The sequence below is a fragment of the Oppia nitens genome, unplaced genomic scaffold (genome assembly GCF_028296485.1).
Source record: "Oppia nitens isolate AA-2021 unplaced genomic scaffold, nextdenovo-longstitch-racon4-pilon3 scaffold4_pilon_pilon_pilon, whole genome shotgun sequence".
Lineage (NCBI taxonomy): Eukaryota > Metazoa > Arthropoda > Arachnida > Sarcoptiformes > Oppiidae > Oppia > Oppia nitens.
This window is the reverse complement of record NW_026533232.1, coordinates 2,810,325-2,836,703: the sequence shown is the minus strand read 5'-3', so window position 1 is coordinate 2,836,703 and position 26,379 is coordinate 2,810,325. Positions and strand designations below refer to the sequence as shown.

Sequence of the window (26,379 nt, the reverse complement as noted above, 5' to 3'; positions counted from 1 at the left end):
AACGATATTTCAAATAATAAGCATAATTGTACAGATTTTAAAAACTGATATATAACTTATGATAATATTATAAATAATAATATTAAACACAAAATAGAAAAAGGTTTATATGACATATAAATTTATAATAATATATAAATAGTATAACTGTATATTATTGTACGCATAGCTTAGTTACAATGTACCCAATTTGAAACAAATAGATTTTATACATAATATTACATATACTCTAAAATAAATAATAAAATAAATAATATATTACATAAATAATAGTATTTTTTAAATAAGAAAACAAACTTAAATCTATTATAAATAATTGTAAAAAATAAGTTTAGAGAAATAAATTAATAATTTAAAAATAATAACAATTGCGTTATAGCATCAAGGTTAATGATTATTATGTACTGAAAAATAAATGTATATACATGTATAATTTAAATTGTATATTCAATCTTTTTTAATTATATAGTATACGTTTAATTATATGTATGTATATTATAAGTATATATATGTAATATTTATAATATTAATGATTGTATTAAAATATTTTTAAAAATAGATTTATATATAAATAGATTTTGAATAATTTATAGTGAAATTATTATGGACAATTATTATAAGATAATTTTATAAATATTAATTTTATGTGTATAATCTAAATTTGATAGTGATATTAATAACTTTTATATTAACTATTAAGATGAGTTTATTTATATCATATTTATAAAAAACAAAATGTTTGTACTAATAGATTAAATACATTTGAGTTAACTCTAATAGTTTGATCTTTACATTTAATAAAAATCAGTTTTTTAAAATTAATTATTATATTTATAATATCATGAAAGAGATACAAGATTTTAGAAAATTAATTTTCTTAAATAATATAAAAGATATTTATTATACCCAAATTGCAAATTAATGATAAAACACAATTTACAAATGATAAACATCAATGATAATAATATGACAACTGTTTTAAAGAAAAAAATCAATTTATGGTCCAAATTATATGTTATTTACTATTTATATTATTTTATAGCTTCTAACAAAATTTTAAAGAAAATTAATATATCAGTTAAATAAGTAAATAGTAAATAAAAAATTTAATGTAAATGCATTATACACTTTACGTAAACAACACCAAAACATCTTGTTTTATGACTATTTTATTATTTATATTGTTATTACTAATATTATTAGTAATTTTAAGAAATAACATTTATTAGAACAATAAATAAAATTAATAGTGAAAAAAACTTAATTTTAATTTATATTTCATGAGATTTAAATATTGGAAATGTGTGTCAAATATATTATACAGTATATATAAAACATGATGATTAAAACAAATGATTATCAGTATTATTAATTGAAAATTATATATTAAGTTATTTGAACTTGAACATTTGATACTTTATAATGTATATTAAATTTAAAAAATATATTTTCAATGCAATATAATATACAGTTTGTGATGAATGTAATTATTATAAATTAAGTACTAAATACTAAGTATCTATTGATTATTCTTATACAATATGCTAAACTAACAATTTTAATACATTTTAAAAATATAATAAACATTTATAACAATTTTTTTATAATTATAAATTATAGTAACAAATTAATAGTTAAAAATTAAAAACTTGAATTTATTGTTTTACTCGACAATAATTTCATGTATAAGCGCCGGTAGAGTTGGCCGACTCATTGACGACTCCTTATAGCGTTTGTCGTAAAAATTCAGATCAAGTAAAGTGTTTATTAATTGCAGATATCGTTTACTGGACTCACAATCGTTTTGATATTTCATTGTTAGATAACGTTTCAATAAATGCATATAAACTTTCTGCTCTAATCTGAATATAAAAACAATTTTATTTAAAATATTAAGACATTTATATATTTATATTTAATTCAACTTAATTTAGAGAAATACAGTATATTTTAATAAATTTATGTTTACTTAATAGTTTCCTGATGTTTCAGATTTGGACGATTTGGATTAAATAATATAATAACAGTTATCTAAATAGAAATAAAAATGTTTTTACAATCATTTATATGATAAATAATGTTAATTAATATAATATTTATTTAATATTATTTAATTATAGTAAATATTTACCAAATTCAGTATATTATCATCCATGTCGTATAGTCTGTATAAACTATTAAGAAATAGTTTAAAATTATTATAGAGATCACAACCAAATTGTTTTAATAAAGTCAATTGCAAAACTGTTGTATTATTTTCATCCTAAAAATAAAAAATAGTAAATATTAAATAATTAAAAATTAAATATAACTGTATTAGCAGTTTATGTTATTTTTTACTTACAATAGCAATATTGAAGGCTTCATTTTGATAGTCATAATAGGAAATGGATCGCAATGTATGTATTTCTAATGCCCCATATTTAATTAAAATCAATTGATCATGGTCACATTGTTGTCGAAATACAGCCAAACCTTTCAACAATTTTACACAGTTTTTGATATCATTGATGCGCTGGACATCAATGGCGTACATAAAATCTTCAACTGATTGCACTTGTGATGTGATCGGAGTTTTGTTAACAAACATAACATTTGAGGCAATCATTAGTTCAGTAAAACGTTTGTACTCTAACTCATTGAACTGACTGTTATAATCGTATAATGATTTTGGTATTGTATTGATATATGGATTAACATTATTAGAGTTATCCATATCATTGAATATTGTGTTAAAATAAAATAACGATTCATTTGATTGATAATTATATTGAAAATTAGAATTATTCCAATAATTATTATTACTATTATTAGTTGAATCGCAACTAACTATTGATTGTTTAGAGCATGTACTACATGTAGAAGTATCACTATCATAATTAATCATACGATCGTATCTATTAAATAATTGATCATCAAATTGACCATGGACATAAGACTTCATTTTACGATTTTGTTCAATCAATGCCATTCTCTTTGATCTAGCTTCATTGTTCAATATTAGCTCCTAGATCAAATTAATAATAATATTATAATCATAATACTATATCGAAATATGATATTATTATTATTATTATTATTATTATTACTTAAAATAAAATATGTTTACCTTTTTCATGCCTTTAGAAAAACATTTGTTTAGTCGACATTTAGCGCAAGCTTTACGAGTGTTTATCTTAATCATACAGTTATTACTACCAAATTTACACTCCAATTCCTTTAAAAAAAATTAAAGAATTTTATAGCTATTTAAAAAAAAATAATTTTTATTAATTACCTTAAATGCATTTCGTCTGAAAAAACATTTACAAGATTCACACGTTAATACATCAAAGTTTAGACCTAATAGTTTAAAGTATAATAATTTAATAGTTTTTATTTTATTTGATTAATAATAATGATTTCAATTACCAATTCCTTTATCGCCACAAACTTCACATATTTTAACTTCACTTTTATTATTATAAGACATGTTTTGATAATACTTAACAATAATATTTTGAAAAATTATGATAAATATTTATGAAATAAATATCAAAATATTAAAATAAAGCAATCTATAAAAATTGAATTAATTTATAAATATTCTAAAATTAATAAATTTTTTATTTTTAATTAAATTTGCTTTTATATTTTTTGGATAAAACTAGAGATTTAATAATAATAATAAAATCGGCAATTTTTTATTTTTAATAAACTAGTCAAAACTTGTCAAGGTTATTTAATTTTAATGCAATTTACCTGTTTTTGTGTTTATATAATAAAACAACACATTATATATTTCCACATACAATATAAGCTTAATTGTTAATAATATTTAATGGTTTATTTTATTAACTAACGTCATTTTGCACTACAGTATATAATATAATAAATATTTAATATTATTATAACTTTAATATGAAAAGTTTTGATTATCTTATTGAAAATAATTGATACTTTTTTTATTATAATAATAAAATGCTCCAATACAACAATTGATTATTGGACTATAAATACATTAAACATAAACATTGATTATTATTATTATTGTGTAATAGTTATTGTTAGAGTACGTTCTGATGTTCGACCTTGATACTTTACTTTTGGCAAAATTTACTGCTAATACTAAAAATAACATCAAGTTTTTTATTGAGTTGTGCTAATGCGCAAAATGACGGGTTATTTAAATATATTAAAATTATTTCTTTATAAATTGAAATCTATTCTTTAGAAAAGATTAATATTGATTAATAGGTTTACTAATTGTAATAAATAAAAACAAAAAATGGGTAAAACTGATTAAAAAATAGAAAAAAATTAAAAGGCATTTAAAATTGCAATAAATTTGTTTAAAGATATATAAAAATAACTAATTTTAAGAAAATTGAATAAAATGAATAATTTTATTTTTTAAATAGTTTTTTTGCTACAATTTCTCAAAATAATTTTCCAAATCTTTGATTGACAGATAAAGTATATTTTCACTTTAATATTAATGAGAAGTGTATGAAAAATTTTATAATTAAATAAATAATTTTTTTGCATTTTATCTAAATTTAATGCCATAATAATAATAATAATAATAAAATTAATAATAATAAAAATATATGTAAAAATGGAATTAATGCTTATAGTTATAATATTTTAACAAACAGTAAAAATATTATAATCGTTGAAAATATATTATTGCAACAAATATTTAATAAATATAGTCAATAGCTAATTTTAAAATTATTTAAGCAGATAACTAACTATTTTAAGCTCATTTTAAACTATGTATAACTTAATTTTGATGAAATTAATTTGAAATATTATCATTATAATTTATAGTACTCTAATTGCTAAATAAAAATTAATTTAATTTTAATGGTTCAGACAAAAAAATGTTTATCTATTTGTAAAATATAAATAAATAAATATTTTTCTAGCTTTTAGTAAATATTTTATTGAATATTATGAAATTTATATTAAATATATTTTATGAACTACTAATGACACAGGAGTTAGCTCTCAAAACACATATCTATAAAAACATGGAATATTTTAATATAAATATTATTTTTAATTATATACTTTAATAACATAAGTTATAACATTTATGATACTTTCTTTAATTTTTTTATTGATTTATTTATATCAAAACAATAATGTACAATATTTAACATACGGTATATGTAACTTTACATTGAAAAATAAATATAAATATACTGTATGGTCATAATTATTAGCATAAATATAAATATGCAGTAAATTATTTTAAACAAATACATTTTACTCTAATAAATTTTATATATTGCTTAATTAAATGTTACTAATACTGCTGTATATCTCAAATGTTAAACATAACTTTATAAATATATAATTAAAGATCACAAAACTAAATTAATTAGAAACTAAAAGTTCATAAATATGTTGTTCATAAATAATAAATTGCATAATAAATTAATGTACAATAATTTTATATTGTTAAGCAAAAATAATTGACATTTTATTGATGTACTAAAAACGAACTTTTCTTTAATTGAATGTTTATAATAAATATGTTTAAAGAGGTATAAAAGATAACTAATTTTAAGAAAATTTAACAAAATATAATTAAATAATTTAATAGATTTTTAATCAATATTCTATTGATTTAAAATAAAAAATGTATTGTTTATTATTTGTAACATTTATAGCAGCATTTAATTTGAGTGTTCGCTGCGATTATCCAATTGAAGATTATTTGGCGGTCAAAAACTCGAGAGATTTTACCGGAAAAGTAGTTTTGGTTACGGGATCTAACTCTGGTATAGGCGCCGGTATTGTCAAACTGTTTTCAATACTCGGTGCTAGTGTTGTGGTCACCGGTAGAAATGCCTCGCGGGTAGTAAGCGTTGCCCGTGAAGTACAACATTTGTCACCAAAAAAATTAAAGGTATGTCTAATTAAAAACAATTATACAATTGATTTATAAAAGTATATTATATTATATTTATAGCCTCTGGAAGTAGTGGCTGATCTAACAAAACAAAGTCAACTCAAACATCTGGTTAGAGCTACTATAGAACGGTTCGGTAAATTGGATGTATTGGTTAACAACGCGGCCATAATGTTTCCGATGACCACTATTACCGACGACTCATTAATGCGAGATTGGGACCTAATATTTAACACAAATCTCAGAGCTATTGTTGAGCTCATACACGAAGCTTTGCCTTATTTAGTAAAAACTAATGGCACTATAATCAACATATCAAGTGATGACGGAGTGGGACCGGTATTTATAAAAATAATTTCTAATATTGATATTTTATTAATTATTATTATAACTTTTCATATGTAGACACCACCACAATTAGCATACAGTACTGCCAAATACGGTCTAAATATGTTAACTAGAAATATAGCACTCGAGTTGGGCTCTAAGGGAATTCGTGTTAATAATGTTATGTAAGCAAACATACTGTAATGTTAATAATATAGTAATTAATCAATAATTATATATATATTTGATTTATATATCAAAATAAATCACATAACAGACCCGGTGGTACCCAAACTGAAAACACGTCCAAATTGCCGGGTGTTTTGGATTACTTTGCAAATCATGCGCCACTCAAACGTGTTGGACAGCCATTAGATATCGCCAAAGCCGTAATATTTTTTGCCTCAAGTGATGCTAAATATATAACAGCTGCCGATCTCATAGTAGACGGTGGTATTCAATATAATTGGCCGGCATATCTCGATGGACTTAATGTTACTAAACATACTAATTAAATAGTCTATATTTAAATAATATTGATGTAAAAATGTATTTTAGTTAAACTAATAAAAATGATGAGCAATTAAAATTATTTTAAAATTTTAATTATAAATTATAATATATAACATATATTATCAACAATTAGTATCTAAACATTTTATGTTTCATTTTTATATTTAAGAATTACGTAATGATATTAGGTTTTTAAAACTAAAACAATAATAAAGTATATTACAAAATAATAAATAATTTTTTGCAAACTTATAATAATATAAAATTACTGTATTACAGATTAACTATATTAAGGTAATATTGAATTATAATTGATAGATATATTGTATTTTTATTTTCTAAATCAATTTTTTAATTAAAAATTTGTAAGTTACTGTTATTTTTTAATTTTATATAAATAAATTTTAAAATATCTATTAAAGTTATTAAAAAATAAATAGTAGTTTTATTTTAAAACATAAATTGTTTAATTCTGGCTGTAATTCATTCATAATACTATAAAATACAAAACTAAATCTTAATGAAGTATAAAAAATTAATTATAAGTAAATATTGTTATGTTCATTAAATAAACGCATTTTTAAAAATTTATTATTTTTTCAAAAAATATATGATTGGTTTAGAATAATTAGTGTTTACAAAAATATATCATAATATAAAATACTGTAATTAAAATATCTATAATTATAAATCAATTACAAATTAATAAATATAATTAAATATAGTTTAAAAATGTGTTTAGTGATTAAGAAAAACAATATATCAGTCAAATATAAAAATTGTTTTCATAGAAGTGTTAACAGATATTTTGAAGAAAAGTTTGAATACATATACAGTACTTTATTTAATAAAGTCTATTGTATAGTACAGTACTATACTGTACTGATGTTGTGATCTCATGATGTCGCAAAAAATAGCAAATTTTAAATTTGATTTTATTAAAAAGTTAATTTTAAATAATCAATGATATAATATCTATTAACTTCAATAACATCTTAAAATTTATTCAGCAATTTTTCAAATTTTTCGGCCAGCAACTTTTTCTGTTATAAATCGAAAAACTCTTCGTTTCCCATTTTGACTTCTTCTCGATTTTCGATTTATTTGCCGCCTAGGAAGTGTTACATTGATCGAAACAAATACTAATCTGACAAAGCAATATCTGGTCAATACAATGATTCATCAACGGTTTTAATACATCATATAAATCCGTCAAATTTTAATTGTAAACAAAATATTGGCAAATTTTTATCAACTTTGCCTATTGTTTAGGAGTGAAATCATAAAGTAATTAACTTAATTACAAATATCCTATGACAATTTAGACTAAATTCCTTTTAATAGTTTATATATCATAGCCGGATATTAATCGAATTTATTTTTAGAAAAACTTAAGATTTATCACCACTAATAGTTTTTATTTTTCGTTTTGAATCTTTGATGATTTTCCCGCGCTTTATTGTTTCCCACGTCAACACCGTTTTCTTTTCACAACTTTCATTAAAGGTGACTAATCATTTTATTAACGGCTTTAAGATAGACATCACTAATATTTATTACCGCCATCGATGGATTAGTTTTGGGACAATATTCAAATTTTATCACAAATCTTATCTGAATGTCATGAGAGTTTAAGCAGTGTAACGGATCCATTTAAAGTGATATAACAAATATTTCTTAGCATACTTAAAGACCAATAATCTATGTTATATTTTATCAAAAAATAAATTTAAAAACATTGCTAGGACTATTACAAAAATAAAATTACTTTTAAAAATATTTTATGCGACAAGAAGAGATCACACTATCAGTATATTATATTACTAAATAATAATGAGTATTATATCAATGTTTTAGGTATATGTCATAAACAAGGCTTATAATAAAAATTATTAATTATAGACATTGAAATCAAACTGTACTCAAAACGAACTTTTTTGATCATATAAATAATACCCAAAAAACAATCATGTTCAATCAGTTAAAATTTAAACAAGATACATTACTGTACAAAATTTAACTAAAAAACTATTAATAGTAATAAAAATTGTATAATAATTTTTGTTAATACAATGAATTGCATGAATTTATTTTGTTATGCAATAATGCTTACATTATATGCTGGCATTCAATGCGATTATCCGATCGCCGATTATTTAGCCGTCAAAAATGCCAGAGATTTTACTGGAAAAGTAGTTTTGGTTACGGGATCTAACTCTGGTATTGGCGCCGGTATTGTCAAACTTTTTTCAATACTGGGAGCCAATGTTGTGGTCACCGGTAGAAATATATCCCGTTTACAGAGTGTCGCTCAAGAAATACAACAATTATCGCCTAAAAAGTTGAAGGTATTTATAATATTAATATTGAAATAAAATAAATAAAAATTTTTTATAAAAATATCAAATTTATAAATTATTTAATTACTTAACACAGCCCTTACAAGTGGTGGCCGATCTCACCAAAGATGCAGATATTAAAAGTTTGTTACAAAAAACAATACAAACATTTGGAAAGTTAGATGTATTGGTCAACAATGCGGCCATTTATCCGGTGAACTCTATCTTCGATAAAGATCTTATGAATAGTTGGGATGATATCTTCAATACTGATTTGCGAGCTATGGTTAATCTAATCCATGAGTCGGTTCCATATCTGGAAAAAACTAACGGCACTATTATCAGTATATCTAGTATTACCGGTTATGTGCCAACAGCCCCGTGGTTGGCCTACAGTACAGTGAAAGCGGCTGTCAATATGTTGAGCCGAAATCTGGCGCTTGAATTGGGACCGAAAGGCATTCGCGTTAATACTATTAAGTAAATGTTATTTTCATTTATTAGTTTAATAATTATGTACTTATTTTTGTAACGAAACAGATTAATTTAATCTAAATTAATAATTATTATTTATATTTATCATATAACATATATTCAATGTATTTATAAATAATCAATATTTAATGTAAAGGACTGACTGTCTATATAGCATTGCTATATAGTATTATATAGCAAAGCACTAGTCTTCCCGTTACCCATAGCAACTCATCCAGAGCATCACTTAGTAAATAGAAAACACTATTTATTCAACTATTGATTAACATTACCTCACTGGCTTAGTGGTTAGCGTTTCACATAGTGAAGCGTAATACCGGAGTTCGCGTCTCCCTTGAGTTTAGAATTTTAAACTAATTTATTTAAATTAAATAAATTAGTAAATATGAAACAAATTATTATTTTTAGTCTTTTAAAATGTCCTCTTTAATACTTTTGAATCTTAGCTCAATAGCTCAACTAATTAAGAAGTTATTAATGTTTTCTTAACTTTTTGCTAAGTTTTAGTTTTACTTTTCTCTGATTGGTCTAAAGTTTATAGAGTACTAAATCACTTTCCAATTCACATACTATTACTTTCTGATTGGCTCATAACATAGAAAATAGGGGAAAAGTTAATTACCTTTCGAAAATTACCGTATAAAACAGTATATATTTTACTGACACTGCAATTGATTCCGACCCCCCTCTGAAGCAGCCCCTCAGAACAATTATACCCGAACACCTATCTAATTAGTGGACTCCGCCGCTTGTATATAAGTAGCATACCATCAGTGGTATCTTCAGATGAGTTCTGGACTTCAGTTAGGAATTAAGAACCTAATTAGGTAGTGAGTCTGCTACCGGCTGAAGTCACTCCACCCCTCTAGCTCCCCTATGGCTCAGTATGCCGATACAGTATGTAGTACTGCCCCTCACGAGTAACACATAGTACATTAGTACTATGTAATGTACTCACAGAGGTATCAATAGTACACAATATACTGTAACACTAGACAGTCTATCCTATGTGCTGTTGACCGTGTCGGACCAACAGTAATTGGTACTCTGTATTTCCCATAATAATAATAAAGTATTTATTCATATACATATGTGTGTGTAATTATTTCATCGGACACTCATCGTATCGTTAGACGGCCTAACATCACTCATCACTCGGAGTCAACTCTACATATTGGCTTCTAAACGGATCGATCAACTCAAGACCCGTCACATTTTAATTTACTTTTATTGATAGTCCCGGTGCTACTGATGTCGAGCGCACTACCGGCCAGTTTCCAGAAATGATGAAATTTGCCGCTTCTAAGACTCCATTGAAACGAAACGGAGAGCCACTCGATGTCGCCAAAGGTGTAGTGTTTTTGGCCTCAACTGATGCATCCTATATAACGGCCGCTAATCTGATCATCGACGGCGGTGTTATGTATAATTGGCCGGCATATATGAATTAATCATATTTTCGACTTTCAATAAAAACTAATTTTCCAATATTAATAAAATGTCTAATAATTTATTATTTGAAAAAACTAAACTATTAATATTAACAAAAGTGTGATATTAATATTTAAATAATAAAATATTTAATTTATTAAAACAGTATAGTATTAATAAAGTATAGTTAATTACAATGATATACAATATTTTAATAAATATGAGATATATGTTTCTCATAAAACAAAAATTTTTAAATTATCATTTTATTATTTTAATTATCACATTATAATAATTTCAAAAAAATCATTTGCTAAGCAATTTCAAAATCAAATAAAGAAAAACTGTTGAGCAATAAATAAATTTAAAACAATTTTAAGCAAATAATTGATTAAATCATATGAACATCTCAATAGGGAACAGTAATTTTGTAGGTCTGGGACACAATAGCTCGTCCACCACTATAGTTAACCTGACACCTGTATGAACCAGACGTAGTTTTGTTGGCATTATTGATCGATATATATCCCGGAGATCTCCTAATTATTTGTTGTATTCCCGGTCGTGGATAGAAACGTGGATCTGGCGTTTATTTTATATTAAAAAAAATTAATTTTTTAATTATTATATCACTAATTAATTATAATCTCTAATACATACTTCCGATAGTGTAGTTGTCGTACGAATAGAAGATAGTATTGTTAACAATAAGACTGAGACTTGAGAACCATTCGGACCGACGATTCAAAGTGTAGTTACATTTGAGGTCAAAATTTTTATATATAGTAGACGTACGCCAAGCGCTGAAGTTTATGGTCGCACAGTTGTACGCATAGATCGTACATATAATGACCAAACACGACACCACAGTTGACTTCATTGCTAATTGTTTTTTGTCTTTTTTACTGATTATAGTATTAATTAAATTGTATTTTATATGTTTTCAAATGAATATAATAGTTTAGAAACCATAGTAATATATATACTATATTGATAATACAGTTTATTTGATATACAATATGTTTAGTCATGAAAAGTGTATGTAAGGTATATGTAGAAAATATTTCCATTTAGATATTTATTAATAATAAGCAAGCTCGTTTGCTTTAATAATTATTTTTTTAAAACCTAAATATTTTGTTTTAAATTATTATTTTTGTATATTTAATCTATAAATTTTTCTAAATATTAATTTATTTATTAAATATGTTTTTAAAAATAAATGTTTTATTATTAATTCTATTTATTAGATATTATACCTTGATTATTTATTTAATTTAAAAATAATATACAATATGTGTATATTTATGTAATAGAAATAAAGGTTTATATTTCCTATTTTATTGTAATTTTGATGCAATACTTTATATAAATATGATAAACATTAATTTATATATGGATTTATTGCACTGTTTGTATAAAACAAATAAATTACTTCATTCTATAACTTGCGTTAATGAATAGCATATATTGAATTAAATATTATTTTAAATTTATTACAATATTATTTAATAAACATATCAGCTATTTTGAAAATGATAAATTTTATTAAATAATCTTATAAAACAAATTAAATAAACTATTAAATTCTAGTTTTAATATATTCTAAAGTATTTAAAAAAGTTTGTATTTTAATTTGTTTGTTTGATTATACAATTTGTTTATACAAAATATAATATACAACTGAAAACATAACATATTATTGATGTACTCTTAATTCTTAATAATATTTTTGTTTATGAAAATAAGTTAATTTTTACTGATTGTATAAAATTTAAATGTTTTATAATTTAAAAAATAAAATAAAATAGACTAAATAAAAATTTTCAAAATTTGACATATAATATGAAATAATTTGCTAATATGCAAACTGTAAATGTGGATAATTTCAATACATTAACAGCTACGCCACTAATTTTCAGTATATTTTGTTTATCCCGATAGACATTGACTTTCTGTTGACTTATAAATTGTTTACGTTTTTTAGTTTGAATAAATTTATTTGTTTGATTGTACTCCATATGACACCTATAGTTTCCCAGTCCATTGTCCTCGACATTCAATATACTGAATCTACCATTTTGTTTATCAAATTTAAGTTTCAAATTATATGATTCCTGTTTTATCGGATCAGGTTCTAATTAATATTATCAACAAAATCAAATCAAATCAAATATATAAATTTTAAATTACATATATTTAAAAAAAACAATTTGTAAATTAAAAAAAACTAACTTCTACCATGATACCATGAATAAATATTACAATCATTTAATGTAACGTTTAGTCCATAAAAATCTTGTTCATCCTGTACTTCATAAACACACAACACATCTAAAGCATTGTTGTTAACCACTGTTATTGTTAGGCCTGTCCTCAACTCACTATCACAACAATTATATAACATATAAAGTATGCATATAATTGAATTAATTGATTTATTAATAAACATTTTTGTTTATTATTTTATATAAACAATAAGTATATTACTAACTAATTAAATAGTGTAATTGTTAAACATGAAACTTGATTGTTGAATGTTAATAATAAATAAAAAAATATAAATATACTTTAATAAAATAACAATAAATATTTGTTTTTTGAGTGTTCAATATAAAATATTTTTTTATTTTATATGATATGATAATGTTATTGATAAGAAAAAAATAGTATGTATTTGTTAAGCTAAAGGTGAACTTATAATAGCATTAAATCATAAAAAGATAATGTTGAGTTTTTTAATAACTTGACTTTAATTTATAGTTTAAATTAAGATAATTTAATTTTATATATTTATTATTAATTTTATACAATAATTAAGATAATTATATTTTTAACTTTGTAAATATAGAGCAAATTATAAATAAAATATAATTTATTGTAAAAATAAATATATTTTTAATTTTATTTAGTAATTATCAATAATACTTTAAATAAAGAATATGTACCTGTATAAATTCAAATTATATATTTGTTATCTATCAATAAATTTGTGATAAACTTTAGAAATATTAAATAACAAATAAATATTATATAATAAGTATTAAAAAGTTTTTTATGAACTCCATTAATACTTATATGATTTTCATCTAACGGATCAATTTTATTGACTACAACTGTATAACCACTTTTGTATTTGAATGACTGATCGCCAACAATATATGTCAATTGACACGAGTAGTGTCCGCACAAAGGCTTCCAGTATTGGCGACCTTTTGAATGCATCGGTATTATGGATATCGATGTTATGTCATTAATAACTGTGCCCTCAGTTTCAACTAAATCATCGCTTACTGGATCTGTTTGTACAATATATATATAGTATATTATATGATAGCAATAATAACAATATAATTACCAATAATTGAGTTAAATATTTGACAAATAAAAATAAATTGTAATTACTTGTAACACTTGTATTATTATAATAAAATATTAACAAATCCTCTTTGTAAATACTAAGTGAATCAAATTTTTCGTATCTATTTAAATAAGGTTTACAATACATATTTAAATTACATGGATTATCATCAGATTTATATAATTTAAATTCTAATTTTCCACATAAAACAACTGTAATTGTATTTATTAATAAAATTAACTTAAACATCCAATTTTTATTAATACTATACATTACGACATTTTATTTCAGGTTTTTTTAAATAACATAATTACAATTTTTATGTTTAATGTGTATTTTATTAATACAGTTTTAATACTAATTAAATTATTTATTATAATAATATCTAGCTTAGTGTTTATAATTTTGTAATGTAATATAAATACCATGACAATATTTATAGCATTATCAGCAATATGTAGTATATGATAATTAACTAGTGTAATTACTTTAAATGTAATCATGTTTTTTTATTTCTTTTAATTTATATGTAATATAATACACATAGATAATATTAATATGACCATAGACATTGTATTCTCTTTATTATTTTTTATATTTAATCACCATACACATTTTAAAATATTTATTAAATATTACTTAGCATAAAAATATTTTACATTTGTTTGTAACTATTATATGTACAGTATATATAAGTGCTCAATAAACATTTAAACTAATTTACAGTATTTAATATAATAAAAACAAATTTAGTAATTAATTTAAGTTTTAAAAATAAGATCCATTAAAACATTTTTGTATAATTGTTTTTATTAAATGTAAATTTTAAAAACGTTATATGTTATGTAGTTAACTATGTAAACTTTATAATACTATAAAATTACAAAAATGGACAAGTTGTTATTTAGATTAATAATATTAGTTAACTTAAAATAAATAAAAATATTAGTCATAATAAATGTAATTAGCGGCAGATATGCAAACAAATTGCACAAAATCTATAATTATTTATTCAATTGTGTTAATAAAAATAATTGAAAAACTCGTCAACCAATTGATAACTAATTCAAACTTAAATCTCGGTTCAATTATAAGATTATTAAATTTTATTTGTAATTAACTATCATTTAATTAAAATGATATTTTTATGACATTAGAATATTTTAGTTAATACATAATTTTTATTTAAATATCTAAATAAAACTTTATAGAGAATGATAGAAACAATAAATTAAAAAATAAATTATGCATTATATTAGTTGAACCGCTATTGCCATTATAATCATAAACCTTATAGTTATTTGTCCATATAATTGATTGAAACTTTGTTGTTTGGTTAATATAAATAAATTGACATTGATAATCGCCATTATCATAAGACAATGTTAGTTTAACCAATGATTTTTCAAAATTAACATCAGCTTTGTTTACGCTAGTGTTTGTGCAATTTTGGTGAATATCATCTAATAAAAAATAATATTATAATTAATATAAAATATTGATATTGATTGATTTATATTGATTATAAGCATTATGTTGACTATTTAGAATCTAAATTTTAGATATTATAAAAATTTTCTAATTAGTTAAGATATAATGACTAAAAAATAACATTTATAAATAAATTATAATTACAGTTTGTTTCTTTGGTAAATGTGATGCACTGTACATTTGATTTAAATAGATTCACCTCGTACAATATTAATTTATCAACCTGGTCATTTTGTACACTACATTCTATTTCAATACTATTATCAAAGTTACTTGAATTTTTGATGTCTATAATAGATGTCACTAAATATATGTAAAGTTATATAAAGTATATTTTTAACAATTAAATAAAAATGATAATTTAATTTAATAAATATTAAATTGGCAAACATTTTATAAAAGTTTTACCGTTAATAGATTTAACATTTAATTGAAGTTCCTGTTTATCGACTTCAATGGTATAATCACTGTTTGATCCGTCAATTGTCTGATATTTTCTATAGAAAACTTGTGACACATATCTACCAGAAGTTGTTTGGTTGGCATATCTGACAATGAATTTGTTTTTGCCGTATTCACTGATATCCACTTCAATGTCATTAATACCTTTTACTGATGAAAATACTGGCGCTATAATTATAAAAATATTTTTTATTAATTTATAAATTATACTTATATTGATGTTTATTATGTTATACATTGTGGCCATTGACGGTATATACGAAAAAATGTTTCATTATCTTTTGATATTATAGTATACTCTAAATTATTTAAATATTTTACATAATAGCCATAATTGAATTCATAATTAACGGGTACAGTTGATGTTTGAACCAGGCTGAATTTTTCATTATTTTTAGTATTTATATTTAAACTTATGGCACTATAGAAACTTGTAATTAATAAAAATAAATTTATAAAAAACATATTAGTTTTTAAAAGTGCGATTTCAATTAACATTTATTATTTAGCAAATTAAAATTTAATAAATTACAGTAAATTTAAAACAATTTATACTCTTTAATCATTTTAGAGTATATTATAAATAATATTATAAACTATAAAATTAAAGATAGTTTTTTGTTTAGGTTTTATCAATAGATGTGACAATCAATGACAAACACAGCAATTAAAACTATAAATACAAATTATTTTATGATATAATTTATATTATAATAATTAAGGTTTTATATAATCTTAAGTTTTAATATGATACTAATAATAAAAACTTAATATCATCTTAATTACATATTTTTACTTAAATTGATAATATTTTAAATATTTATTATTATGAAAATGAGGTAGTACCAATTGGTTAACTTTTTAAAAAAAATGATTTAAACAGATAACTTAAGGTTTTTAAATTTATGAAATATTAAATATAAATTTTGTTTGTTTCAAATTATTGTTTTTTAAAAGTTACTAAACTATTAAATATATAATTATTAATGTTAACAGGTAATTTTAAACTTGCACATTATCAGGTACACTTTTCAACCAATTATAGTGAATATGTTTTTCATCAATAGATTTAATAATTGTTTTGTTTGAATCATAAATGAATTGACCCTCCGGTGGTAAGACCTGATTAAATATGAGTCCATGATATCGTCGTGCGGTTACCGCATGCCTCCAATAGCCGCCCAAAAACTCGTTGACACCATTGATATACTCTTTCACAGCTAATCCCTGTCTTAATTGATCACATCTTTTAATTGCATCAATTTGTGCAATAATTTGTTTGTCTTTATGAACAATCATTTCATATACTTTATCGACAGCCTCTTGTAGTGTCATACCATCGTTAGTGACAAACAGTGCAAACGGGTGTCTCATTTGATAGAAGTTATCGTTGTTTTCCTGGACTTCCTTACGAAACGTATAGTAATCATTGATTAGTATAATCTCTTCGGACACAAAACGATTCAATAATTGAATGAACGGGTGGTTCCACTCCCTGTCCTTTAGTTCAATATTTTTTGCGTACTCTATAAACTGTAACGCCATGTGACCGCCTACTGAACCCAACCTAAATTTAAATAAATAAAGTTAGTTTTATTTTATAAAAGCAAAAATACTATTTTTAATAAATAAAATTAATTAATCATACCTGGCTTGAAGATAGTTATCCCAATTGATGCTATGATCTGTCCATTCACTTTCGCCTACATTTCCCGTAATATAATTTTTAATAGCATTAACTGACCGCTCAATCTGTTGTGGACTATAATCAAAGAAAATTTCTCGCAGTATCTGTTGGACAGCCCTTACAAATACTGGCCATTCTTGTCGACTGTAATATCGGGGCATCAAAAAAGTGTCCAACGCTTCGCTTAATTCGTGCCAAAAGAGCTGACATTGTATTTGATGACCGTTTCCATCAATACAAATGTCATGATAATCATCGCATATGAAAAAAATTAGCGACCATTTCATTAATTTCTCACATCTGTGCCAATTAGCTCCGGGATATGTGACGGCAGCAAACAAACCACAGTCACTATTTTCTATAGCACGACGATAGCGATTGTGTTGACCCATTTGACCACAATTGTCGACTGCCCATTGAGTGCAATACCTGTCCATCCATTTACTGTAATTTGGATTAATTGACACAACAAACGGAGTCTCATATCGAGGATAAATAAAAACAAGATTTTTTGTATCTCTGTATATTTGATCCGATATTACAGGTTTTACGGTATGTTGTGTAATATATCGAAAAAACTATAATTAATAAAATTATTATTTAATTAAAATAATATCATAATGTATATAAATAATTGCATTATAATAGTTAACCTGAGTTTTATAAATATCACTAAAAATATTTCTTTTAATATTAGGTAATAACTTATGAATTGCAAACATTTTACAAAAATTGTATTTAAAAATAAAACAATATTTCTAAATATAAATATATATATATATTTATTTTTTGGTTTAAACAAATAAATATGTTTATATTATCAGATCAAAAAGTTTAATATGTTTGGTTAACATTTGTATTAAGAGTTAAACTGTTATTGTTTTCATAAAATAGTAAATTATTCATATTTTTTATTCAAGGATTTTTGTAATAATATTTTATAAGAATTGTTAGATAAATCTATTATTATTTATTTTTGAATTTATTAAAAATTTAGATATACTTATCTTAGCATCATTTTTTAACTATGATTCAAAAAATTAAATAGTCAATGAAAAGTAAATTTATCTATAAATAAAATAATGAATAATGAATAAAAATATTTTGAATTTTTGAAATGTTATTTTGTTTAAAGTTTTATTTTTTACGTTAATCTATATAATAAATGTTAATTATGTAATAACAGTTTAAAATATGCTAATTCTTATTTATATATTATTTACAAAATAATAACGATTGATGTTAAATAGTAAATAATACATCATTTATTTAAATTAATTTTAAGCTAATTAAATTTATAAGACAAATAAATTTATATAAAATAGAACAAAAAAATCACGTAATTATATACAGCAAACAAAACATTTAATTAAAAACAATTTTTAATTACAAATTAACTTATTTGTTCATGCTAGTTTTAGTGCACGCAAACAATTTTAATGAAAATATATAAATGTGAACTAATTATTTAGAATACATATTATAAATTTATATTTATTATTATTATTTTAAATATATTATAAGTTTTTATAAGTTTTAAAAAATATGTCCAAACTTTTAACATTTACTGCAATATTGATAGTTATGAGTGTATTTTATACACAATATGTATCGGGTATTATAGATAAAGCCATAAATGCCGGAAACAAGGCTTTCCAAGAGGTGGGCGACAAAGCCATTGAACAGGGATTCAAAGCTTTCTGTGCGGCCACTGGTGATGGCGTCAAAGCTATGCAAACATTTGGTATGGGTTTCCTTAAGTGTGATAAAGCGCACGCTAAAGAAGCTCATTGCAAAAGTAAGTAATCAAACAAAATATATTTTTTAATTAATTATATTATATATTTGTCATTAAAATTATTTTAAAAATTTGAGTAAATAAGTCAATAATTCTATCCAATAGTTAATATCGATTATTTTATTTGCTTAAAACTAGATGTCGGATAATATATACAATTTATTATATAAAATACTTTTATAATAATGTTTAATTTTACTAATTTTTTTAACAATCTAGATTATCTAACAAATATTTGTAATAAAAAAAAGATTATAAAAATTAATTTTCTAATTAAAACTGGAAAACTGAACTAGATCAAAAATGTTAAATCCAAAAATTATTATAAATATTAATAATAACTGTAACATTATTATTAATTATAATTATTAAATTATTGTCTATAGTTGCCGATAATGCACCGATGATTCATTCGGCACTTTGCGGTATGGCTGAGGACAAGGCCAGGACTTTCTTCAAACATGGGGTCAATTGCTTTAAAATGCCTGATCCTCACGGCAAGGGTCAGGACTGTATCAAAAATTGGATCGAAGAAATGAAAGATTGTGCTGAATTAGCAAGTACATTTAAAGATCAAATGGGTTAAGTAGTATAAAAGTATGGATGGGTTAGATATGACCCATAAGTGAATAAAAATTTATCAAATAAAAAGTATTAAAGTTTAAGTGTTTTATTTATTACGGATTTTTTTGCATTAATTAATTAGTTAATATTAATTTATTTTGAAAATAAATGAAATAAAAAAACATAATCTCATAATATATTTTGAAAAGTATATCGATAATGTTTATATTACACAATCTAATGTTTGATTAGAACTTTTTTGTATACAGTATTGTCTAAATAAAATAAATAAAATAGTTGATTGTTTTAATATCTATTGTACAAACTGTCATTTTTGTGATAAAAAGTCAAATAAATGTCATTTTGATAAACGGTTTTCACTTACAAATTGACAACTTATATCTAAAATAAAAAAAGTCTTATTCAATATTATAACAATAATATTACGATTTACTAGTGAAACAAATAGTAAAAATATGAATAAATATTATTTTATAGGATATGCTATGCAATATATTTAATTGCAATTAATGCAATCTATAGGTTAATTAAAATATTTAATATTTCTTTAAATGATTTATTAGTTAACTGATTGCACACATTTGTTTAAATAGTCATACAATATAACAGTATTCATTATATTTAAGTACTTAACAAATATTAGGTAATATACAAACAAAATCATTAGTATTTTTATTTAAATTAATTTAAGTTAAATAAATTTTCTACTATTTAAAACACCAATTTAATTAAACAATCAATTAATACTAATAGCAATATACCAACATAAATTATAGTGCCTTAGAAATAAAATACTTATAATAAAAATGTCAAAAATAGTTTATCTAATAATAGTCAGCACATACCTACTAATCCAATGTCACAATATATCAACATTTGTCCACCACATGACCGATGTTGTCGGACACTTCTCAAAACAGGCACAGAAAACCTATACGGATATTGTTCATAAAGCTGAGGGACTAAAAAAAGAGGTCATCAATAAAGCAATGAGCGTTGTCTGTGATAAGGGGGCACAGGGTATACAAACATTGTTTAAATCACTCAAATGTGATCCACAACACTCTGAAGTGGAATTTTGCAAACGTATAAACAATTTTTTTAAAAATATAATATAATTAAAATTTCAGATAAATACTGTATTGGGTGTGTGTTATACTGTATATATGCTGTCCATTTCAGACGCACCGACCGCTGAGGCAGTATTTACATTGTTATGCGAGACATTGAAAGAAAAGGCCGAAGAGTTTGTAACCATATTATTCAGTTGTTTTAAAGCACCCAAACCTAAACAGTTAGACTGTGTGTCAATGCTTTACGAAGAGGCCAAAAAAACGGCCGATCAGATGAAAGGATTGGCAAACGCCGGACGAAAGTGATCTCATTTTGGTATACCTGAGCTGATTAGTTGATTAAATTTTTAAACAATTTTATGGATAACTTTTTTTTGGTAAATAATCATTATAATAATAAATTGTGTTTAATAATATAAACAAATGTTTAACAATAATATTATAAATAAAATTTATTTAATAGTAAAATAAATAATTTAAAGAATAAATAGAAAGTAACTGAATATATAATAAATTTATATTATTTAATACATTATTCATAAATAACATTAAGAGTATCCACATGTTTATCGTCTCTATCTTCAAATATTTTGTCGATATTGTTAACGACAAAAGCGTTGTCACTTTCGCGCCGATTAACCGACACTTTTGCTATGGATTTAGTAGTTTTGACTTTTTTCTCATCACCAGAGAAGTAGTCAACTGAGCACTGGTAGTCACCAAAAGCTTTACTATTGTCAATCCGTACGGCAAATGTCAAAATTCCATTATTTATATCGAGACGTGTTCTTCTATTATCTACCAATTCATTTACAAACGGACCAATACTAGCATCATATTTATAATCTAAATAAATTTAATAACAAATTATTATTTTTCTATAATATATATATATATATAACACTTTACCCAATGCATCTCCATTGCGTTTAACAGTTATTATTGGTTTGCCTTTAAATAAGACAACAACACTCTGGACAGTATCATCGGCGTCGTGATTGTATCGACAGTTAAAGCCAATGGCGTGGGGATAATGGGTATAAAAATTAGTGTCACTCCATATTGTGACAAACAGTGTATTAATTTGATTTGTAAGTGATGTAAATGATGCTATAATAAGCATATAACAAATTAATTGATACCTCTGTTTCATTGTGTGTAAAATTAAAGTACTATTAAAGCTAATGTTTCCAACAAAATAATAAATCCAATAAAACTAGAAATTCTTTATTTTAATATATCTTTTAAATAGTATATATGTATTGATTAGTTTCTCATTCCTAATGAAATATTCTATAGTTTTAATCATAATAACCAAAGCAACAATTGATAACTAATTAATACCAGATTTATTGATTGTTAATGAATTAGTCAATTATTGCTTAAAAATTCTGTTTTTAGTGTAATACAAATTTTTATCTGAAATATTTGTCTTAAATATGTCAATGTTATAATTCGATATTACAAAATCGATATTCTATAATTAAATATTTTTAAAAATATATTATAAAACATACTTTATTACTATTTTATATTAATTTAATCATAATTTATTTATATCTAAGAATTTATTATTTCAGTGAATTTATTTTAAATAAATTTATTAATATCTTAATGTTTATAAAATTAAAATTATTGCAGAAATTTCTAAAATTTAATATGTATAGCTTATACTGTATTACTATTGCTTAATGCTAAATAAAATTATTATTATACTTTATATGAAAAATAAATATCAAAATTTATAATAATCAATAAATTTTTAAAAAGTAATAGTAAAATATAATATTTTGATCTAGGGCATAATTGATAATAATTTATTTTCAATAATTATAACTTTATTTAAAAATCATAAATAATATAAACAGACAAAATAAAATAATAATAAGTTATAAAAATAATTAATTAAATAATAGAATTATTTTTAATATAAATTAAATAATAAATTACAAAATTTTAAGTAAGACATAATACTGTATATACTTATATTACTTATTTAAATAATACAAATGTAAGAATTGAAAATAATGATAAAACAAAAGATAATTTATATGCGATGGCATTGTTATTGTGATATTCAATAAAATAGAGGCTATTGTTTGACCAGCGGGTAGTCGTGTAGTACATCAATGATTTGGCAATTTTGTTGCCGTTGTAGTTAACTTCGCACCGGTAGTCGCCTAATGAATCTCGGCTTACATTAAATAACATGACTGTAATTTCACATTTGTCTAAATGGGCGGCTTGTTTTCGGAGTTTAGTCAGTTTAAATATTTCAGCAATATTTATTTCTATAAAAGTTAATTAATTTAATTAATAAGTGTATAAAATTATATTATTATTATTTATAATTATATATAAGTTTAAAATTATGAGCAGTCAAATATACCGGGAGATATTTTTGTCTCATTAGCAGGGTTGTTCAATGTAGCCAAACGTTTACCATTGAATGTCAGGCTAACTGATCTGATTGTTTCATCCGTGTCATAATCACAATTGCACATGAATTCAAGTGATCTAATAGGACCCGTAATAATATCAGTTTTGGGATATTGTATGTCATTTGTTTTTATTTGGACATAAACACATTGTGCTAATTCAATCATAAATAAAATTAAACACAACGTTATTGTCAATTGTTTAATCATATTTGAAATAAATATTTTAACTTATACTATAATACTGAATAAATACTAATAAAGTATATACAATATATATTTATTAATTAAAAGTAAGGCTTTAAATTTTATTTAAGTAATTAAGTATAGTAAACTAAATTTCTAATTGTTATATATTTTATATAACTTTATATATTTGTATGTGTAATATTCATCATTGACATTACAAATCAAGTGTGCAACTAGAAGTTATTATTGATTATTGGATTAATAAGTGTTTTATCACATATTAATCATAGTAACATAAGATAATTTGAACAAAAGTGATTTTTTTGACAATTATTATAGGATTCATTGATTTTATTTGAAAAAATATATGATTTTTATTAAAGAATTTCAATTTATGCTTGAAATGTATTAAATTAATGTTAGAAAAAAATTAATAGAAACAAAAATTAAATAATAATTTTCTATTTATTTTAATTATAGAAAAATACACATTAAATCTTTACTAGTGAATAGTTATTAATTTAATTAATATATACATTTTTGTAAATATTTATCTAGTTAAAAATGATTTTTTTTATATTTTATAATTAGGCTTTAGTTATAAATTTGATAATATAAATATAGTATTTATTATTTTTATTATAAATTAGTTATATGTATTGAGATAAATAAAAAAAATTTTAGTTGCAAATTTAATAATAAATTATCATAATTTTATTATAACTTAATTTATTATACAGCTAAATGTGCTGCTCTCCAGTATATCAAAATGTAATTTATTTATTAATTTTATTATAAAATATATTAAAAAGTAATAAAATTAATTTTAAAAATTAATAAAAAAATATACTATGATTTATTTAAAGTATATAAAATAATTAATTTGCATACCATTATATAGTTTTAAAAAAATTGTTTTAAATTTTCTGTAATGTACTGTATATATAATAAAATATGAATACGTTATTTTCAATATTTAATTACATTACATTAAGTAATTGTATATTTAGAAATATCATAATTAAAAAATAATATAATTTATAAATAAATGGAAATTCTCTACTTTTTTTAATTATAACAAATATTATACCTTTTTTACATTTATTATCCTTAATAAATATTTAGATCTATTTATGTCAACTTTTTAATCCTAAACTCTATAATCAAATAATTTTTGTCTATCACTTGTATTGTTGAGATATTTACTAATTTAATGTTAAATGAGTTAATAATAATTAAAAATTATTTTTCAAAATTTTATTTATTAGATTTAAAAGTTATAAATTAAAATAATTAAAGAATTTAATAAAATTCATATATTTTATCAAATAAAAAATAAATTATGATTTTAAAATATGATTATGAAAAACAAACAAATAATAATAAAATAACTATAATTTAATTATCAACTATTTTATCGATTTCATCGGTTCTTTTGCGTCCAATTTCGTCAAATATATTGTTAATCACTTCAACAGTAAAGGCGTCGTCAGTTTCACGTCTACTGACCTCAACTTTTCCCGACGACTCCCGGATTAAGTCTTTTTTTTCTTCGCCCGAATGATAACCAACTGAACACTTGTATTCACCAAATGCTTTGTTGTTTACATTAATTATCTTAACATTTAATTTATCATATATTATATCATAATTTCCTGTAATATTGACGGCTGAATTGTCAACTTTATATTCTGTAATATATTAAATTAAATATATATATATAGATTAAAAATCTATTTATAAAATATACGACAAATTATAATTATGTGTTACATTAAATACACTAATATACTATTAATTAGAGTTGGTTTTCATAAATAAACATTTTATTATCAGTTTTAAACATATATATATAATTTTAAATTAATATTAGCTATAATTAAACTTTTTTATTATTATAACTTTAATTAAATTATTAATAATTAATATAAAATACTGATTTACCCCATTTTTCTTCCACTTTTTTTGCTGTGAAAACTTTTTTGCTGTTAAATAAAACGGACAGTTCTTTGACATTGTCATCGATTTCCCGATCATAATGACAGCTAAATGCTAGAGTATGCGGATATCGCTGATATAAATTTGAATTATCTTCAATACCCACAAACAATGTGTTTATTTGATTTAAAATAATACACAACAATAAACTTGAGAAAACTATTTTTACATTAACATGCATTTTAATGTTTATTGTTTGAGACAGCTAAAATAAAGTAACTGAGAGATTGTTAAAATAATATAAGTTATTTGGAAAAAAATAAATACTATTTATATACTTATTTATAAAT

At 22.4% G+C, this 26,379-nt stretch overlaps 11 protein-coding genes across 11 annotated transcripts; 4 read left to right on the top strand and 7 right to left on the bottom strand.

Annotated features, from left to right (window-relative positions):
• Positions 1-1,663: 1,663 nt before the first annotated feature.
• On the bottom strand, positions 1,664-2,716 carry LOC128960194 (nuclear hormone receptor HR96-like). The gene is made up of 4 exons (XM_054306265.1): positions 2,345-2,716; positions 2,132-2,263; positions 1,970-2,031; positions 1,664-1,862 (listed from the first exon to the last, which is right to left on the bottom strand). The coding sequence occupies exons 1-4, from the start codon at positions 2,714-2,716 to the stop codon at positions 1,664-1,666; spliced, it is 765 nt and encodes a 254-aa protein (XP_054162240.1).
• Positions 2,717-4,153: 1,437 nt separating this feature from the next.
• LOC128960193 (3-oxoacyl-[acyl-carrier-protein] reductase FabG-like) lies at positions 4,154-6,744 on the top strand. Its single transcript, XM_054306264.1, has 5 exons — positions 4,154-4,160; positions 5,661-5,899; positions 5,963-6,241; positions 6,308-6,414; positions 6,507-6,744. The coding sequence occupies exons 1-5, from the start codon at positions 4,154-4,156 to the stop codon at positions 6,742-6,744; spliced, it is 870 nt and encodes a 289-aa protein (XP_054162239.1).
• A 2,578-nt stretch (positions 6,745-9,322) lies between these two features.
• LOC128960192 (2,5-dichloro-2,5-cyclohexadiene-1,4-diol dehydrogenase LinX-like) lies at positions 9,323-11,027 on the top strand. The gene is made up of 2 exons (XM_054306263.1): positions 9,323-9,561; positions 10,814-11,027. Exons 1-2 carry the CDS (start codon positions 9,323-9,325, stop codon positions 11,025-11,027), a joined length of 453 nt encoding a protein of 150 aa, XP_054162238.1.
• A 266-nt stretch (positions 11,028-11,293) lies between these two features.
• On the bottom strand, positions 11,294-11,961 carry LOC128959407 (uncharacterized). Its single transcript, XM_054305351.1, has 2 exons — positions 11,668-11,961; positions 11,294-11,589 (listed from the first exon to the last, which is right to left on the bottom strand). Exons 1-2 carry the CDS (start codon positions 11,885-11,887, stop codon positions 11,417-11,419), a joined length of 393 nt encoding a protein of 130 aa, XP_054161326.1. The 5' UTR covers positions 11,888-11,961; the 3' UTR covers positions 11,294-11,416.
• Positions 11,962-12,333: 372 nt separating this feature from the next.
• Positions 12,334-13,517, bottom strand: LOC128960191 (uncharacterized). Its single transcript, XM_054306262.1, has 3 exons — positions 13,243-13,517; positions 12,903-13,144; positions 12,334-12,342 (listed from the first exon to the last, which is right to left on the bottom strand). Exons 1-3 carry the CDS (start codon positions 13,457-13,459, stop codon positions 12,334-12,336), a joined length of 468 nt encoding a protein of 155 aa, XP_054162237.1. The 5' UTR covers positions 13,460-13,517.
• A 3,806-nt stretch (positions 13,518-17,323) lies between these two features.
• On the bottom strand, positions 17,324-19,273 carry LOC128960190 (uncharacterized). Its single transcript, XM_054306261.1, has 3 exons — positions 19,269-19,273; positions 17,970-18,527; positions 17,324-17,888 (listed from the first exon to the last, which is right to left on the bottom strand). Exons 1-3 carry the CDS (start codon positions 19,271-19,273, stop codon positions 17,324-17,326), a joined length of 1,128 nt encoding a protein of 375 aa, XP_054162236.1.
• Positions 19,274-19,543: 270 nt separating this feature from the next.
• On the top strand, positions 19,544-20,480 carry LOC128959405 (uncharacterized). Its single transcript, XM_054305349.1, has 2 exons — positions 19,544-19,806; positions 20,193-20,480. The coding sequence occupies exons 1-2, from the start codon at positions 19,554-19,556 to the stop codon at positions 20,390-20,392; spliced, it is 453 nt and encodes a 150-aa protein (XP_054161324.1). The 5' UTR covers positions 19,544-19,553; the 3' UTR covers positions 20,393-20,480.
• A 798-nt stretch (positions 20,481-21,278) lies between these two features.
• On the top strand, positions 21,279-21,785 carry LOC128960189 (uncharacterized). Its single transcript, XM_054306260.1, has 2 exons — positions 21,279-21,477; positions 21,574-21,785. Exons 1-2 carry the CDS (start codon positions 21,279-21,281, stop codon positions 21,768-21,770), a joined length of 396 nt encoding a protein of 131 aa, XP_054162235.1. The 3' UTR covers positions 21,771-21,785.
• Positions 21,786-21,963: 178 nt separating this feature from the next.
• LOC128959402 (uncharacterized) lies at positions 21,964-22,687 on the bottom strand. Its single transcript, XM_054305345.1, has 2 exons — positions 22,374-22,687; positions 21,964-22,310 (listed from the first exon to the last, which is right to left on the bottom strand). The coding sequence occupies exons 1-2, from the start codon at positions 22,615-22,617 to the stop codon at positions 21,997-21,999; spliced, it is 558 nt and encodes a 185-aa protein (XP_054161320.1). The 5' UTR covers positions 22,618-22,687; the 3' UTR covers positions 21,964-21,996.
• A 724-nt stretch (positions 22,688-23,411) lies between these two features.
• Positions 23,412-24,240, bottom strand: LOC128959401 (uncharacterized). Its single transcript, XM_054305344.1, has 2 exons — positions 23,854-24,240; positions 23,412-23,755 (listed from the first exon to the last, which is right to left on the bottom strand). Exons 1-2 carry the CDS (start codon positions 24,110-24,112, stop codon positions 23,457-23,459), a joined length of 558 nt encoding a protein of 185 aa, XP_054161319.1. The 5' UTR covers positions 24,113-24,240; the 3' UTR covers positions 23,412-23,456.
• A 1,229-nt stretch (positions 24,241-25,469) lies between these two features.
• Positions 25,470-26,330, bottom strand: LOC128959404 (uncharacterized). Its single transcript, XM_054305348.1, has 2 exons — positions 26,036-26,330; positions 25,470-25,782 (listed from the first exon to the last, which is right to left on the bottom strand). The coding sequence occupies exons 1-2, from the start codon at positions 26,268-26,270 to the stop codon at positions 25,490-25,492; spliced, it is 528 nt and encodes a 175-aa protein (XP_054161323.1). The 5' UTR covers positions 26,271-26,330; the 3' UTR covers positions 25,470-25,489.
• Positions 26,331-26,379: the final 49 nt, after the last annotated feature.

Coding starts and splice junctions, on each gene's coding strand:
- LOC128960194 (XM_054306265.1), bottom strand. CDS start 2,716: ATGGATAACTCTAATAATGTTAATCCATATATCAATACAATACCAAAA. Junction 2,264..2,344: donor AAGCCTTCAATATTGCTATT/GTAAGTAAAAAA, acceptor TTTTATTTTTAG/GATGAAAATAATACAACAGT. Junction 2,032..2,131: donor ATGATAATATACTGAATTTG/GTAAATATTTAC, acceptor ATTTCTATTTAG/ATAACTGTTATTATATTATT.
- LOC128960193 (XM_054306264.1), top strand. Junction 6,242..6,307: donor GTGATGACGGAGTGGGACCG/GTATTTATAAAA, acceptor TTTCATATGTAG/ACACCACCACAATTAGCATA. Junction 6,415..6,506: donor ATTCGTGTTAATAATGTTAT/GTAAGCAAACAT, acceptor ATCACATAACAG/ACCCGGTGGTACCCAAACTG.
- LOC128960192 (XM_054306263.1), top strand. CDS start 9,323: ATGAATAGTTGGGATGATATCTTCAATACTGATTTGCGAGCTATGGTT. Junction 9,562..10,813: donor ATTCGCGTTAATACTATTAA/GTAAATGTTATT, acceptor TTTTATTGATAG/TCCCGGTGCTACTGATGTCG.
- LOC128959407 (XM_054305351.1), bottom strand. CDS start 11,887: ATGAAGTCAACTGTGGTGTCGTGTTTGGTCATTATATGTACGATCTAT. Junction 11,590..11,667: donor CGACAACTACACTATCGGAA/GTATGTATTAGA, acceptor AATAAACGCCAG/ATCCACGTTTCTATCCACGA.
- LOC128960191 (XM_054306262.1), bottom strand. CDS start 13,459: ATGTTTATTAATAAATCAATTAATTCAATTATATGCATACTTTATATG. Junction 13,145..13,242: donor TTCATGGTATCATGGTAGAA/GTTAGTTTTTTT, acceptor AATATTAATTAG/AACCTGATCCGATAAAACAG.
- LOC128960190 (XM_054306261.1), bottom strand. Junction 17,889..17,969: donor GATAACTATCTTCAAGCCAG/GTATGATTAATT, acceptor ATTTAAATTTAG/GTTGGGTTCAGTAGGCGGTC.
- LOC128959405 (XM_054305349.1), top strand. CDS start 19,554: ATGTCCAAACTTTTAACATTTACTGCAATATTGATAGTTATGAGTGTA. Junction 19,807..20,192: donor TAAAGAAGCTCATTGCAAAA/GTAAGTAATCAA, acceptor TATTGTCTATAG/TTGCCGATAATGCACCGATG.
- LOC128960189 (XM_054306260.1), top strand. CDS start 21,279: ATGACCGATGTTGTCGGACACTTCTCAAAACAGGCACAGAAAACCTAT. Junction 21,478..21,573: donor TGAAGTGGAATTTTGCAAAC/GTATAAACAATT, acceptor TGTCCATTTCAG/ACGCACCGACCGCTGAGGCA.
- LOC128959402 (XM_054305345.1), bottom strand. CDS start 22,617: ATGAAACAGAGGTATCAATTAATTTGTTATATGCTTATTATAGCATCA. Junction 22,311..22,373: donor ACGCAATGGAGATGCATTGG/GTAAAGTGTTAT, acceptor AAATTTATTTAG/ATTATAAATATGATGCTAGT.
- LOC128959401 (XM_054305344.1), bottom strand. CDS start 24,112: ATGATTAAACAATTGACAATAACGTTGTGTTTAATTTTATTTATGATT. Junction 23,756..23,853: donor TGAGACAAAAATATCTCCCG/GTATATTTGACT, acceptor TAACTTTTATAG/AAATAAATATTGCTGAAATA.
- LOC128959404 (XM_054305348.1), bottom strand. CDS start 26,270: ATGCATGTTAATGTAAAAATAGTTTTCTCAAGTTTATTGTTGTGTATT. Junction 25,783..26,035: donor AAAAGTGGAAGAAAAATGGG/GTAAATCAGTAT, acceptor AATATATTACAG/AATATAAAGTTGACAATTCA.